Raw genomic sequence first — 12864 nt, 5'->3', positions numbered from 1 at the left:
GACACCAATCCGGGAGAAGACTGGAATCAAGTCCATGCCAGCTGAAGGGTACAGCTCAAAACGGTTACCACACAGGTAAGGCTGGACAAAAACATGAAAAACACATTTAACAAATCTGAATGCCCACAAGCAATTAGGAAGGCAAATGTTGGCCTTTATTGCAAGGGAATTGAAGCACAGGAATAGGGAAGTCTTGCTACAATTGTACAGAGCTTTGGTGACGCCACATCTGGAACACTCTGTGCAGTTTTGGTCTTCATGTTTAAGGAAGGATATATTTGCATTGGAGGTGGTGCAGCAAAGGTTCTCTAGATTGGGTACCTGGGATGAGAAGGTTGTCCCATGATGCGATGATGAGTAAATTGGGCCTACGCTCCCTGGAGTTTAGAAGAACGACTGGTAATCTCAGCGAAACATTCAAGATTCTGAAGGGGCTTGACAGGATGGACACAGAGGTTGGTTCCCTCGGTCAGGGAGCCTAGAACAGGGCTGCAGTCTCAGGATAAGGGGCCGATTATTTAGGACTGAGATGAGGAGAAATTTCTTCACTCAAATGTTTGTGAATCTTTGGAATTCTTTACCCCAGAGGGTGGTGGATGCTCCATTGTTGAATATATTTAAGGTTGAGGAAGGACAGATTTTTGGTCTCTCAGGGAATGAAGGTTATATGGGGAGCTGGCGGGAAAGTGGACTTGAAGCCAAAGGTCAGCTATGATTATACTGAGTGGCGGAGCAGGCTCGAAGGGCCGTATGGTCTACTCCTGCTCCTACTTATGTCAAAACAGCCAGACTTCAAAAATCTACTTCAGCAGATCTACAGCGAGCTGGAGGAAATAATGATCCATTTTATTTTCCGCAGCAACTTGCGGATCGAAAATGTAATTAAATTTAACGGAGACACTGCTTTATGAAGTGTACTTGATAACTGTCCATTTAACACATTGCAGTGCCAAGTATGAACTATTTTACATCTTCTCACCTAGTGCCAGGCTGTTTAGCAATAACAAGAATACGCTTTTGAAGCCAGCATGGAACCAAGAAAATGCTAAACTGGGGGTTTTGTGGAGTTTTCACAGAAGCTAGCCCTGCAGGATGTTAGTCAGCAGGGGCAGCTCATTGTGGTATCCAGATGGTCCTGAAACGTCCCTTGTACTAGCTTATCTGGAACTCTGCCATGTTAATACAAGTGAGGAGAAAGTCCGACAGAGGCTCCGAGCGCCAGGGCAAGGGTGGATTACCATGACTGAGTGTTTTCAGAGTGGCTGGGGCAGATGGGTGTGTATCAAAATTTCTTATCAACGGTAAGTACCTTGTATCACTATGGGATATCGCCAGATATTTACATAAGTGACGCAATCGCATCACTCTGATCAATTCAAAAATGACAGTAATTTTATTTTTTCTGAAACCTTTCACTCAAACAAGCTATTCAGATTTCTGCTGGCAAAAATAGCAAAGCTGCAGAAAAAGACACTGACTGACAGACGTTTATATTACACTGCACTGGAGGTGTCAGCCCTGACTCGTTAGGTAGCACTGTCTCCCAGTCAGAAGGTTATGGGTTCAAGTCCCCATTCCAGAGAATCGAGTACAAGATCTGGCACTTACAGTGCAGTGCCGGGGGGGTGCTGCGCTGTCAGAGGTGTCATCTTGTAGATGAGACCTGAAACCATAACCCCTCTGCCCTCTCAGGTGGACATAAAAGTTCCATGGCCACTATCCAAAGAGCAGGGGAGTTCTCTCCAGTGTCCCAGCCAATATTTCTCTCTCAACTAAAGGCCCTTGGCTCAGTTCCACCAGGTCTCCAAAGGAGCCAATCTCTTCCCCCACCCCACCCCCAATTCGCCTCATTTTCACCTGCCATGCATTGTGAAACTCTGCTGCCTGGAGAGACCCAGAGGATGGGAGTAGGCCATTGAGAACACAGGGATCAATTCATGGGATCCAACCTCACTGTAACACTGGCAGTCAGCCTTGCTCAGTTAAGAGATGCTTCATAAGATCAAATGATGCCTTTGCCCACTTTGCCAGGCATTAAACTGTGATGACAAACTGTCGGGGAAGCAGGTTACACGGATTGCTGAACAACACTAGAAAATCCAGCAGGAGAGAGGATGACAGCTTTAATGAAAATTCAGCAAACCACTGTTTTGGATCTCTAAGTGGGCACCAAGCAAAAGAACAAGAGAGGGTTGATGAGAGACTCGATACAACAGCCAAGAGCTATAGCTCTGAGTTAGCCAGCCTTCCCACACAGACATTAACATTCACAAATAGCACCAGCATCCATTGTATCATGGGGAACCTCTGCCCTCTCCTGGCAACTGAGTGAAAGAAACATCTCAAGGAACTATACAGGGATTTTCAAATTAACCAAGGGAACAAAAATCACACTGCGCTGAGTTAAGGGATTGGCCAGTTTAGAGATGTGGTTACTTCTGTTCCAGCAAGTGTTATAACTGCCAGGTCAGGCTGCTGCTGGTTTCGTAGGTATTGAGGTATTTGATTAAAGCAATCAGTCTTTCATAGTCGACTCATTTGGCTGTTTCAGAGTCGTGGATATTTGAAATGAACCTGGGTCAGTTTCACCAGGTCTCCAGAGGGTTTTCCCAATGTACACACAACAGAGGTGGTCAGAGGTGACACCTGTCCACTCAAAAGGTAATCACAGGGAGCAGAAATCAGGTCATCAGAAAATAGCAGGCTGTCAAACAGCTAACCCTGTGTCTGTCTTGGATCAGATTCCTGTAAAGAACAAAAAGGCAATGCATAACTGTAAAGAGGTTAGATGCTCTTAAAGCAACATTTCCTAGCATCACAACAGTGACTGCACTTCATAGAAACATAGAAACTAGGAGGAGTAGGCCATTCGGCCCTTCGAGCCTGCTCCACCATTCAATATGATCATGGCTGATCCTCTATCTCAACGCCATATTCCCACTTTCTCTCCATACCCCTTGATGCCCTTAATATCCAAAAATTTATCAATGTCTTTCTTGAATATATTCAGTGACCCGGCCTCCACAGCTTCTGTGGGAGAGAATTCCACATACTCTGAGTGAAGAAATGTTTCCTCATCTTAGTCCTAAATGGCCTGCCCAGTATGCTGAGACTGTAGCCCCTGATTCTAGACTCCCCATAAAGGGGAAACATCCTCCCTGCATCCAGTCTGTCTAGCCCTGTTAGAATTTTATGTGTTTCAATCAGATCCCCTCTCATTCTTCTAAACTCTAGTGAATAAAGGCCCAGTCAAACCAATCTCTCCTCATACGACAGTCCTGCCATCCCAGGTATCAGCCTAGTGAACCTTCACTGCGCTCCCTCTATGGCAAGTATATCCTTTCTTAGGCAGGGAGACCAAAACTGTATGCAATACTCCAGGTGCGGTCTCACCAAGGCCCTGTATAACTACAGTAAGACATCCCTACTTCTGAACTCAAATCCTCTTACAATGAAGGCCAACATACCATTTGCCTTTCTAATTACTTCAGAAGCATTAGCGGATATCCTGAGGTTGTGAGATAAATTTTAAAGGATAATCATGTTTGAAGGAAAATAATGATAGAAATTAGCAAAACTTTGTGTTAAAAATGCACCAGCTTTAGATGATAACTGGAGAATCAGAAAGTGACAGTAATTATTCCATAAAGGGATCCAAAAATATATTCATGAAATTACAGGTCAGTCAGTTTTAGGGAAATTTCTTTCAATTTAAGGGATTTAGAGGATTAACAATGGAGAACCACAGGCTGCATAAAAGGACAGCCAGCAAGGAATCGAGGTGGTGTTCTCACACTTAACTAACTTGCTGTCTCCACCAGTGATAGCCATGGTGGATCAGAGAAATCCAGTGGACATTCTAGTTTAAGATTTTCAAAAAGGCATTTCACAAGGTGATCTGGCAAGTCCTGCAATGGGAACAGAGGGGGGGGACTTACAGATATAAAATCATTATGGCACGGGAGGCGGCCATTCACCCCATCGACTCCATGCTAGCTCTCTGTAGAGGAATCTAATCAGCCCCATCTCTCCCCCCACCCTACTCTACCCCCTGTAGCCCTCCATCCGATTTCCTTTTGAAATCATTGTTTGCCATCACTTTCACCGCCCTCGAAGACATCGAATTCCAGGCCACTGTCACTCGTTGAACGACAAAAGTTCTTCCATCACATTGTTCCCTGCATCTCTCATCCAAAATCTGACTGCAAAGGGTATTGGAAGTACAGAATTCTCTTCCACAAAATGATGATGTTAACTCAATTAATAATTTAAAATCTGAGATATAGATTTTTACTAGAAAAGGGTAGAAAAAAATACTGATTCAAGGCAGGTGGATAAAGTTAAGCCACAGGTCAGCCATGATCTCTCTGAATGATGGAACAAGCTCATGAGTCTGAATGGCCCCCTTCTGTAGCCTATGCTCTGAAGTCTCAGAGATGGGCAGCTATAAAATTATACTTCTGCTTCCTGTGCAACTCCTCATATGCATGGGCATCTTTGGATGGATGCGCTTATAAGCCACAGCATTACTCACACTGTGAACTCTTCATTCACTTATTCCAGCACACTTCAATCATAGAATCATAGAAAGTTTATGGCACAGAAAGAGGCCACTTGGCTCATCATGTCACCGCCAGCCAAAATACTAGACACCCGGCCTAATCCCAGTTTCCGACATTTGGTCTGTAGCCCTGCAGTTTAGGGCACTTCAGGTATATATCCAGACACCTTTTAAATAAGTTGAGGGTTTCTGTCTCTACTATCCTTTCAGGCAGTGAGTTCCAGACCCTCACAACCATCTGGGTGAAAAACCTTTTCCTCATCTTCCCTCTAATCTTTCCACCAATCACTTTAAATCTATGCCCCTTAGTTATTGACCTCTCTGCTAAGGTAAATAGGCCCTTCCCATCCACTCTATCCAGGCCCCTCACAATTTTGCACATTTCAATCAAATCTCCCCTCAGCCTCCTCTGTTCCAAGGAGAACAACCCCAGCCTCTCCAATCTTTCCTTATAGCTGCAATTTTCCAGTCCTGGCAACATCCTTGTAAATCTCCTCTGCACCCTCTCTAATGCAACTGCATCCTTTCTGTAGTGAGGTGACCAGAACTGCACACAGTACTCCAGTTTGGCCTAACTTATGTTTATATAGTTCTAGCATTACCTCCCTGCTCTTATATTCTAAGACTCAGCTAATAAAGGATTCCACATGCCTTCTTAACCATCTTGTCCATCTGCCCTGCTACCTTCAGGGATCTGTGGACATCACTCCAAGGTCGCTCACTTCCTCTACATCTCTCAGTATCCTCCCATTTATGGTGTATTCCTTTACCTTGTTTGACCTCCCCAAAGGCACCACACCTTGCACTTCTCTGGGTTGAATTCCATTTGCCACTTTTCTGCCCACCTGTAGATATCTTCCTGTAGTCTACAGCTATCCTCCTCACTATGAACCATGCGACCGATTTTTGTGTTGTCTGCAAACTTCTTGATCATTCCCCCTACATTTACATCAAAATCATTAACATATACCACAAAAAGCAGGGGGCCTAGTACTGAGCCCTGCAGAAACCCACTGGAAACAGCCTTCCAGTCACAAAAATACCCGTCAACAATTACCCTTTGTTTCCTGCCAGAGTCAATTTTGTATCCAGCTTGCTACATTCCCCTGAATCCCATGGGCTTTTATATTTTTTACCCAGTCTGTCATGTGAGACTTGTCAAAAGCCTTGCTAAAATCCATTATACCACACCAACTACACTACCCTCATCAATCCTCCTTGTTACTTGCTCAAAGAATTCACTCAAATTCGTCAGACATAACCTTCCCTTAACAAATCCATGCTGACTGTATTTGATTAATCCATGCCTTTCTAAGTGACAGTTTATCCTGTCCCTCAGAATTGATTCCAATAACTTGCCCACTACAGACTGACAGGCCTGTAATTATTCGGTCTATCCCTCGCTCCCTTTTTAAACAAAGGTACAATGTTAGCAGACCTCCAATCATCTAGCATCACACCCCTATCCAGTGAGGATTGGAAAATTATGCTTATACTCTCCGCTATTTCCTCCCTGGCTTCTTTTAACAGCCTAGGGTACATTTCATCCAGTCCTGGTGGTTTGTCCACTTAATACTTCCTCTCCATGTTTGTCACATCCAGTAGTTCACTCTCCTCCTCTTTAACTACAAAATCTGCATTTTCCCCCTCTTTTTTGAAGACAGACACCAAGTATTCATTAAGAACCATACCCACGTTCTCCACCTCCATACATAGGTTACCTATGGAGTTATCAATGGAGTGATTCAAACAAACAACCACAGACACGTGGAAAATACTAGCCTGAAAATGTAAAAGGAAAAGATGTTTTGCCAAGTTCCCTTCATTGAAAGTACAGTACAAGGCCATTCAGCCCTTCCAGCCTGTTCCGCCCTATTCCTTCATGTCCCATCTTCTTACAAGGCATTGAATGACTTGCTGTGTATTTGTAATTTATCTTTATTTTAACAAACAAGTTGTGGAGAATAAAAGTTCAAATCAGTTGTCAAACATCCATTCAACCAACCAGAAATGTAGCTCCCAGTAATTCACTTGGATAAGGGTTAGAGTGCAATTTAATGAATTAGGGCTATAAAAGCCAAAAATATATATAAACCTGGTTGGAGCTAGTCATTTTATTTCCAAACACAGAAGGCTCTTCATGAAGCTAAAACAAGTTACACTTGGCCATTCTCACAAAATACAAAAATATGTGATTTTAAACGATCACACATGGTGAGGGCACATCATCAGGGTTAGATTATTACCTTGAATATTATCGCAATGGGGATGTCCTCTGACAGAGTGTTGTGTCGCAGGTAGTATCTCCCTTGCTTCACAACCAGATTGGTTCTACTTTTCTTCTCATGCGTAGAGCTGCAAATCGAGCAGAGTTTTGTAATCAAACATTTGCTGATATGCATGTTGCAGGGTTGAAGGTTATAAAGAAGTATACTTTGCTGGTCTATCAACAATATAAATGCTTTCATGAAGATCTCATCATTCTGTTCTGCAATAGCTGAACAAGCTCAGTGTAGAATCCACCATCACTCCCAGAGCATTTAGAGCAGCCAATCTCAGAGTGGGTGCCACAGCCTCAACAACAAAGACAAAAACATCCCACCAAGTAAATGGCCAACATCAATCCTTAATGATATTTTTAAGTTGAATTATCGTGGTGATTAAGGTGCGGCGTGTTAGCACAAGAGAATGGAATGCTTTCTGTTTGAGAAATCAGTATTAGGGATCAAGCGTTCCCTGATCAGGCTTTGGAAAGTTAGATGCAGAATAAGCCTCCCATAAAATGCCTCACTTCTCTCCCCCTCATCTTAGAAAAGAGTTTTACTTTTTGTATTCTTTTATGGGATGTGGGCATCGCTGGCAAGGCCAGCATTTGTTGCCCTTCCCTAATTGCCCTTGAACCGAGTGGCTTGCGAGGCCATTTCAGAGGGCAGTTAAGAGTCAACCACATTGCTGTGGATTGGGAGTCACATGTGTACCAGACCAGGTAAAGACAGCAGATTTCCTTCCCTGAAGGACATTAGTGAATCAGATGGGTTTTTACAACAACTGATGATAGTTTCATGGTCACCATTACTGAGACTAGCTTTCAACTCCAGATTTTATTAATTGAATTTAAATTCCTCCAGCTGCCAGGGAGGGATATGAACCCATGGGCCTCTGGGTTAGTAGTCCAGTGACATTACGAATAGACCATCATCTCTCCCTATAGCGCCTGTGCTATCTTGCCAATTCTCTTTAGGCTCTTTGAGTGAGTTGGTTGATGTGATGTCCCATAGTGCAGATGTAGTGGTATTTTGGGCTGTGCAGTCCCATTGAATCAGAAACGCATTCCACATCCAGCAGACATAGGAGACAGTCTTAACTTGACCTGAACTCATGGTCAGAGAGTGAAGATCAGGGTGTAATGTGTTGCACCACCAAGTGATAAAATACTCTTCAACATACAAACCAGAGAAATACAGCAATAAGATGGAAATTAGCTGGGTAGCTATATTCTGCTGTTCAAACCAATGCAGTTGGTGACACAAATCATACATACAGCACAGAAACAGGCCATTCAGCCCCTCCAGTACATGCCGGTGACCATTGGTTGCACACTAGGAATGTTTCCACACCTTTCTTCAAAACAAAAGAAGAAAAACTAGAAGAAATCATGAACTAAACTGCCGTGCCAGTGAATGAACTATTTTACTGAGTGTTGAAGCTGATGTGCGCATCATGAAGTAATCCTGGAAAAGTCTTTCAACGAACAGAAATGCAATCGAGACTGGGATGTGGTGCGATATTCACATTAACTAATCAATACTCGCAAATATATTTTTCATGAACTCAGTATGGTAAAACCTGTCTACTGACTCCTTACGGCACTGTTCTATTCCAAGTTTGAAAAGCACGCACATACCCTCAATAAAATATGGTTAAGTAGTCGTTGAAATCAGTTTCACTGCATGACAAACTGCCTTTTTTCCTTGATCCATGATAACTTGTTTGAAAATAAATTAAATAAAACAGAAAATTATGGAAAAACTCAGCAGGTCTGACAGCATCTGTGGAGAGAGAAACAGAGTTAATGTTTCGCGTCCGCAGAATTCTGAAGTTCTTGCTCCTGGTGTGGATGAGGGCACAGACTGCAGGGAAGATGAGCGAACTGACCACAGCACCGTGGTACAGAGCGCCATTCAAGTGGGGGGAGAAAAGATAAATGCAGTAGTAATAGGGGATAGCATAGTTAGGGGAATAAATACTGATCTCTGCAGCAAAGACAGAGTCCTGAAGGCTGCGTTGCCTACCTGGCACCAAGCGTAACGACATCCTCTGGGCTGGAGAGGAACTTGGGAGTGGGAGGGGAAGGATCCAGTTGTCATGGTCCACCAATGACATAGGTAGGACTAGGAAAGAGGTTCTGCTGAGGGACTACGAGTAGCTCGAGGCTAAATTAAAAAGCAGAACCACAAAGGTAATAATCCCCGGATTACTACCTGAGCCACATGCAAGTTGGTGTCGGGTAAATAAGATTAGAGAGGTAAATGCATGGCTCAAAAGATTGGTATGGGAGAAATGGGTTCAAATTCATGGGGCACTGGCACAAGTACTGGGGAAGGAGAGAGCTGTTCTGTTGGGACAGGCTTCATTTGAACCATGCTGGGACCAGTGTCCTGGCGAATCCTACAACTAGGGTTGTAGATAGGACTTTAAACTAATTAGTCGGGGGGGGGTGGGTGAAGGGTTCAACTGAAGGGAAGTTTAAAAAAATCAAAAAGAAACGAGAGATCAGAGATGCAGGGTAGTGAAGAGGTGAACAATAATCAAAGTGTGACAGGAAGGGGCAGAAAATATAAGCACAAAAGTGCATCAGAAAATAGAACCAGAATGAGTAATAATGGTTCAAAAATCAAAGCTTAAGGCTGTCCATCTGAATGCACGCAGCATTTGTAACAAGACAGATGAGTTGCTGGCACAAATAGAAATAAATGAATATGACTTGATAGTTATTACAGAGACGTGGTTGCAGGGTGACCAAGACTGGGAACTCAATATTCAAGGGTATTCGACATTCCAGAAAAATAGTCAAAAAGGGAAAGGAGGTGGGGTAGCTTTGTTAATAAAGGAAGGTATCAGTGCGGTGGTGAGTAGTGACGTAGGTGATGATGTGGAATCAGTTTGGGTGAAAATAAGGAATAGCAAGGTGAAGAAGTCACGGGTGGGAGTCGTCTATAGGCTCCCGAAGAGTTGCCTCACTGCAGGACAAAGTATAAACCGGGAAATAATGGAGTAGTGCAAGAGGAGCGCTAAAATTGTCATGGGTGATATTGAATGGACAAATCAGATTGGCAGGGGTAACATGAAAGACCAATTTGTAGAGTGCATCATGGGTTGTTTCTTAGAGCAATACATTGCAAAACCTACCCAGGAACAGGCTATTTTAGATCTAGTAATGTGTAATGAGGTGGGATTAACAAGAGATATCGTAGTTAAAGATCCTCTAGGAGGGTAGCGATCTCAACATGGTAGAATTTCAAAATCAGTTTGAGGGTGAGCAACTCAGGTCTCAAACCAGTGTCCTCAACTTAAATAAGGGCAATTACAGAGGTATTAAGAAAGAACTGTCTAAAGTGGGTTGGGAAAACAGACTAAGGGGAAGGTCAGTGGATGAGCAGTGGCAGACATTTAAGCAGATATTTCATAACGCTCTGCAAAAATTTATCCCGGTCAAAAAGAAGGACTCGATGAGAAGGATGAACCACCCGTGGTTATCGAAGGTGGTCAGGGAAAGTATCCAATCAAAAACTAAGGCACACAAAGCAGCAAAAACTAGTGGTAGGCCAGAGGATTGGGATTTTTTTTTAGGAACCAGCAGCAGGTGACTAAAGAGCTAATAAAGAGGGAGAAAATTGACTATGAAAGTAAATTAGCACGAAATATAAAGGCAAACAGCAAGACCTTCTACGGGTATATAAAAAGAGAGTGGCTAAAGTAAGCGTGGGATTCTTGGAGGATGCGACTGGAGAATTGATAACGGGAAATGGCAGATAATTTAAACCAATATTTTGCATCACTCTTCACGGTGGAGGACACTATAAACAACCCAAAGGTATCAGGTAAGTAAGGAGCTAATGGGAGGAAAGATCTTGTCTCTATTGTGAGGGACAAAGTATTTGACAAATTAGTGGGACTAAAGGCAGACAAGTCACCTGGGCCTGATGGCCTGCATCCAAGGGTTTTAAAGGAAGTGGCTGCAGATATAGTGGAGGCATTGGTCAAAATATTCCAGAATTCACTGGATTCCGGAAGGGTTCCAGTGGATTGGAAAACCACTAATGTGACGTCCCTGTTCAAGAAGGGAGGGAGACTAAAAAGCAGGATACTATCGGCCAGACAGCCTAACATCTGTCATTGGGAAAATGCTAGAGTACATTATTAAGGAAGAAAAAATAGCAGGACATTTAGAAAAGCTTAACGCAATCAAACAGAGTGAGCATGGTTTTGTGAAAGGGAAATCATGTTTGACAAATTTGCTAGAGTTCTTTGAGGATATAACAAGCGGAACTGATAAAGGGGAACCAGTAGATGTAATGTATTTGGATTTCCAGAAGGCATTCAGTAAGGTGCCACATAAAAGGTTATTGCACAAGATAGGAGCTCATGGTATTGGGGGTAATGTCACAGAGTCACAGGGTCACAGAGTCACAGAGTCATAGAGCACAGAAACAGGCCCTTCGGCTCATTGTGTCCGTGCCGGCCATCAAGTACCTATCTGTTCTAATCCCATTTTCCAGCACTTGGCCCATAGCCCTGTATGCTATGGTGTTTCAAGTGCTCATCTAAGTACTTCTTAATGTATTAGCACGGATTGAGGATTGGTTAACACAGAAGACAGAGAGTCGGGATTAATAAGTCTTTTTCAGGTTGGAAAGATGTATCTAGTGGAGTGCAACAAGGATCAGTCCGAGGGCCTCAATTATTTACCATCTATATTAATGATTTGGAGGAGGGGGCAGAGTGTAATGTATCCAAATTTGCTGACGATACAAAAATAGGCTGGAGGGCATGTTGTGATGGGGGCACAAGGAATCTGCAAGGGGATATAGACAGGTTGAGTGAGTGGGCAAAAACTTGGCAGATGACGTTTAATGTAGGAAAGTGTGAGGTCATGCACTTTGGTAGTAAGAATCAAAAGGCAGACTATTATTTAAATGGAGAGAGACTCCAAAAAAGTGCAGCACAGAGGGATCTGGGTGTTCTTGTGCACAGAACACAAAAAGTTAGCATGCAGATGCAGCAAGTAATTAAAAAGGCAAATGGAATTTTGGCCTGTATTGCTTGGAGGTTGGAGTTTAAAAATAGGGAAGTCTTGTTACAACTGTACAAGCTGTTGGTAAGGCCGCACCTGGAGTACTGTGTACAGTTTAGATCCCCCTATTTAAAAAAGGATATACTGGCATTGGAGGCAGTTCAAAAGAGATTCACTAGGCTGATTCCTGGGATGAAGGGGTTGACTTATCAAGAACAGCTAAACAGGTTAGGCCTTTATTCATTAGACTTTAAAAGAATAAGGGGTAATTTTATTGAAACGTACAAGATTCTGAGGGGGCTTGACAGGGTAGATGTTGAGAAGATATTTCCACTAGTGGGGGAATCTTGAATTAGGGGGCATAGTTACAGAATAAGGGGACACTCATTTAAAACTGAGATGCCAAGGAATTTCTTCTCTCACAGGGTAGTGTATGTCTGGAATTCTCTACCCCAGAGAGTTGTGGAGGATAGGTCACTGCAAGTATTTAAAGGGGAGGTAGGCAGGTTTTTGAAATATCGGGGAGTTGAGAGCTATGAGGAGCTAGCACGAAAGAGTAGTTGAGGCCTGGGGCAGATCAGCGGCCATGATCTTATTGAATGGCGGAACAGGCTTGAGGGGCCAAACGGTCTACTCCTGCTCCTATTTCTTATGTTCTTATCCAGTCTTATGATTTGGTGTTAAACCAGTGTTCATTTATTAAGTGTGACTAAACTAATTGTATAATTCACATCAACATATATGGCTAAAGCTTTAACTTCAACACAAGAATGGTCACAGGCAATTTGGCTATAATAACAACAGTCAAATGAATGTAACAATTTCCACAGTTCTGATAACTCGCACTCGGAACAGGTTCGCAAGTGTAACGCTTATCATGTCCGATGATTTAATACTGAATGTAAAACATAGGGGATCTCGAAGGTTTAAAGGTTTAGTGAGTATTCATCAGTGAGTGTGGCTCTGGATTCTACATTGATAAATGAATTGAGATTACTGAACACAGTTA

At 43.0% G+C, this 12864-nt stretch overlaps 1 protein-coding gene across 2 annotated transcripts in view; it reads right to left on the bottom strand.

The window, feature by feature from the left end:
* The window catches only part of polr3b (polymerase (RNA) III (DNA directed) polypeptide B), a 97893-nt gene that overhangs the window by 71368 nt on the left and 13661 nt on the right, over window positions 1-12864 (bottom strand). For both annotated transcript variants that reach the window (XM_078567684.1, XM_078567685.1), the window contains one exon: window positions 6808-6916. In XM_078567684.1, coding sequence (XP_078423810.1) covers window positions 6808-6916 — 109 coding nt within the window. The remainder of the gene's footprint in view (window positions 1-6807; window positions 6917-12864) is intronic.

The sequence above is a fragment of the Cetorhinus maximus genome, chromosome 22, assembly GCF_964194155.1.
Source record: "Cetorhinus maximus chromosome 22, sCetMax3.hap1.1, whole genome shotgun sequence".
Taxonomy (NCBI): Eukaryota; Metazoa; Chordata; class Chondrichthyes; order Lamniformes; family Cetorhinidae; genus Cetorhinus; species Cetorhinus maximus.
This window is presented reverse-complemented; position numbering and strand designations above follow the sequence as displayed.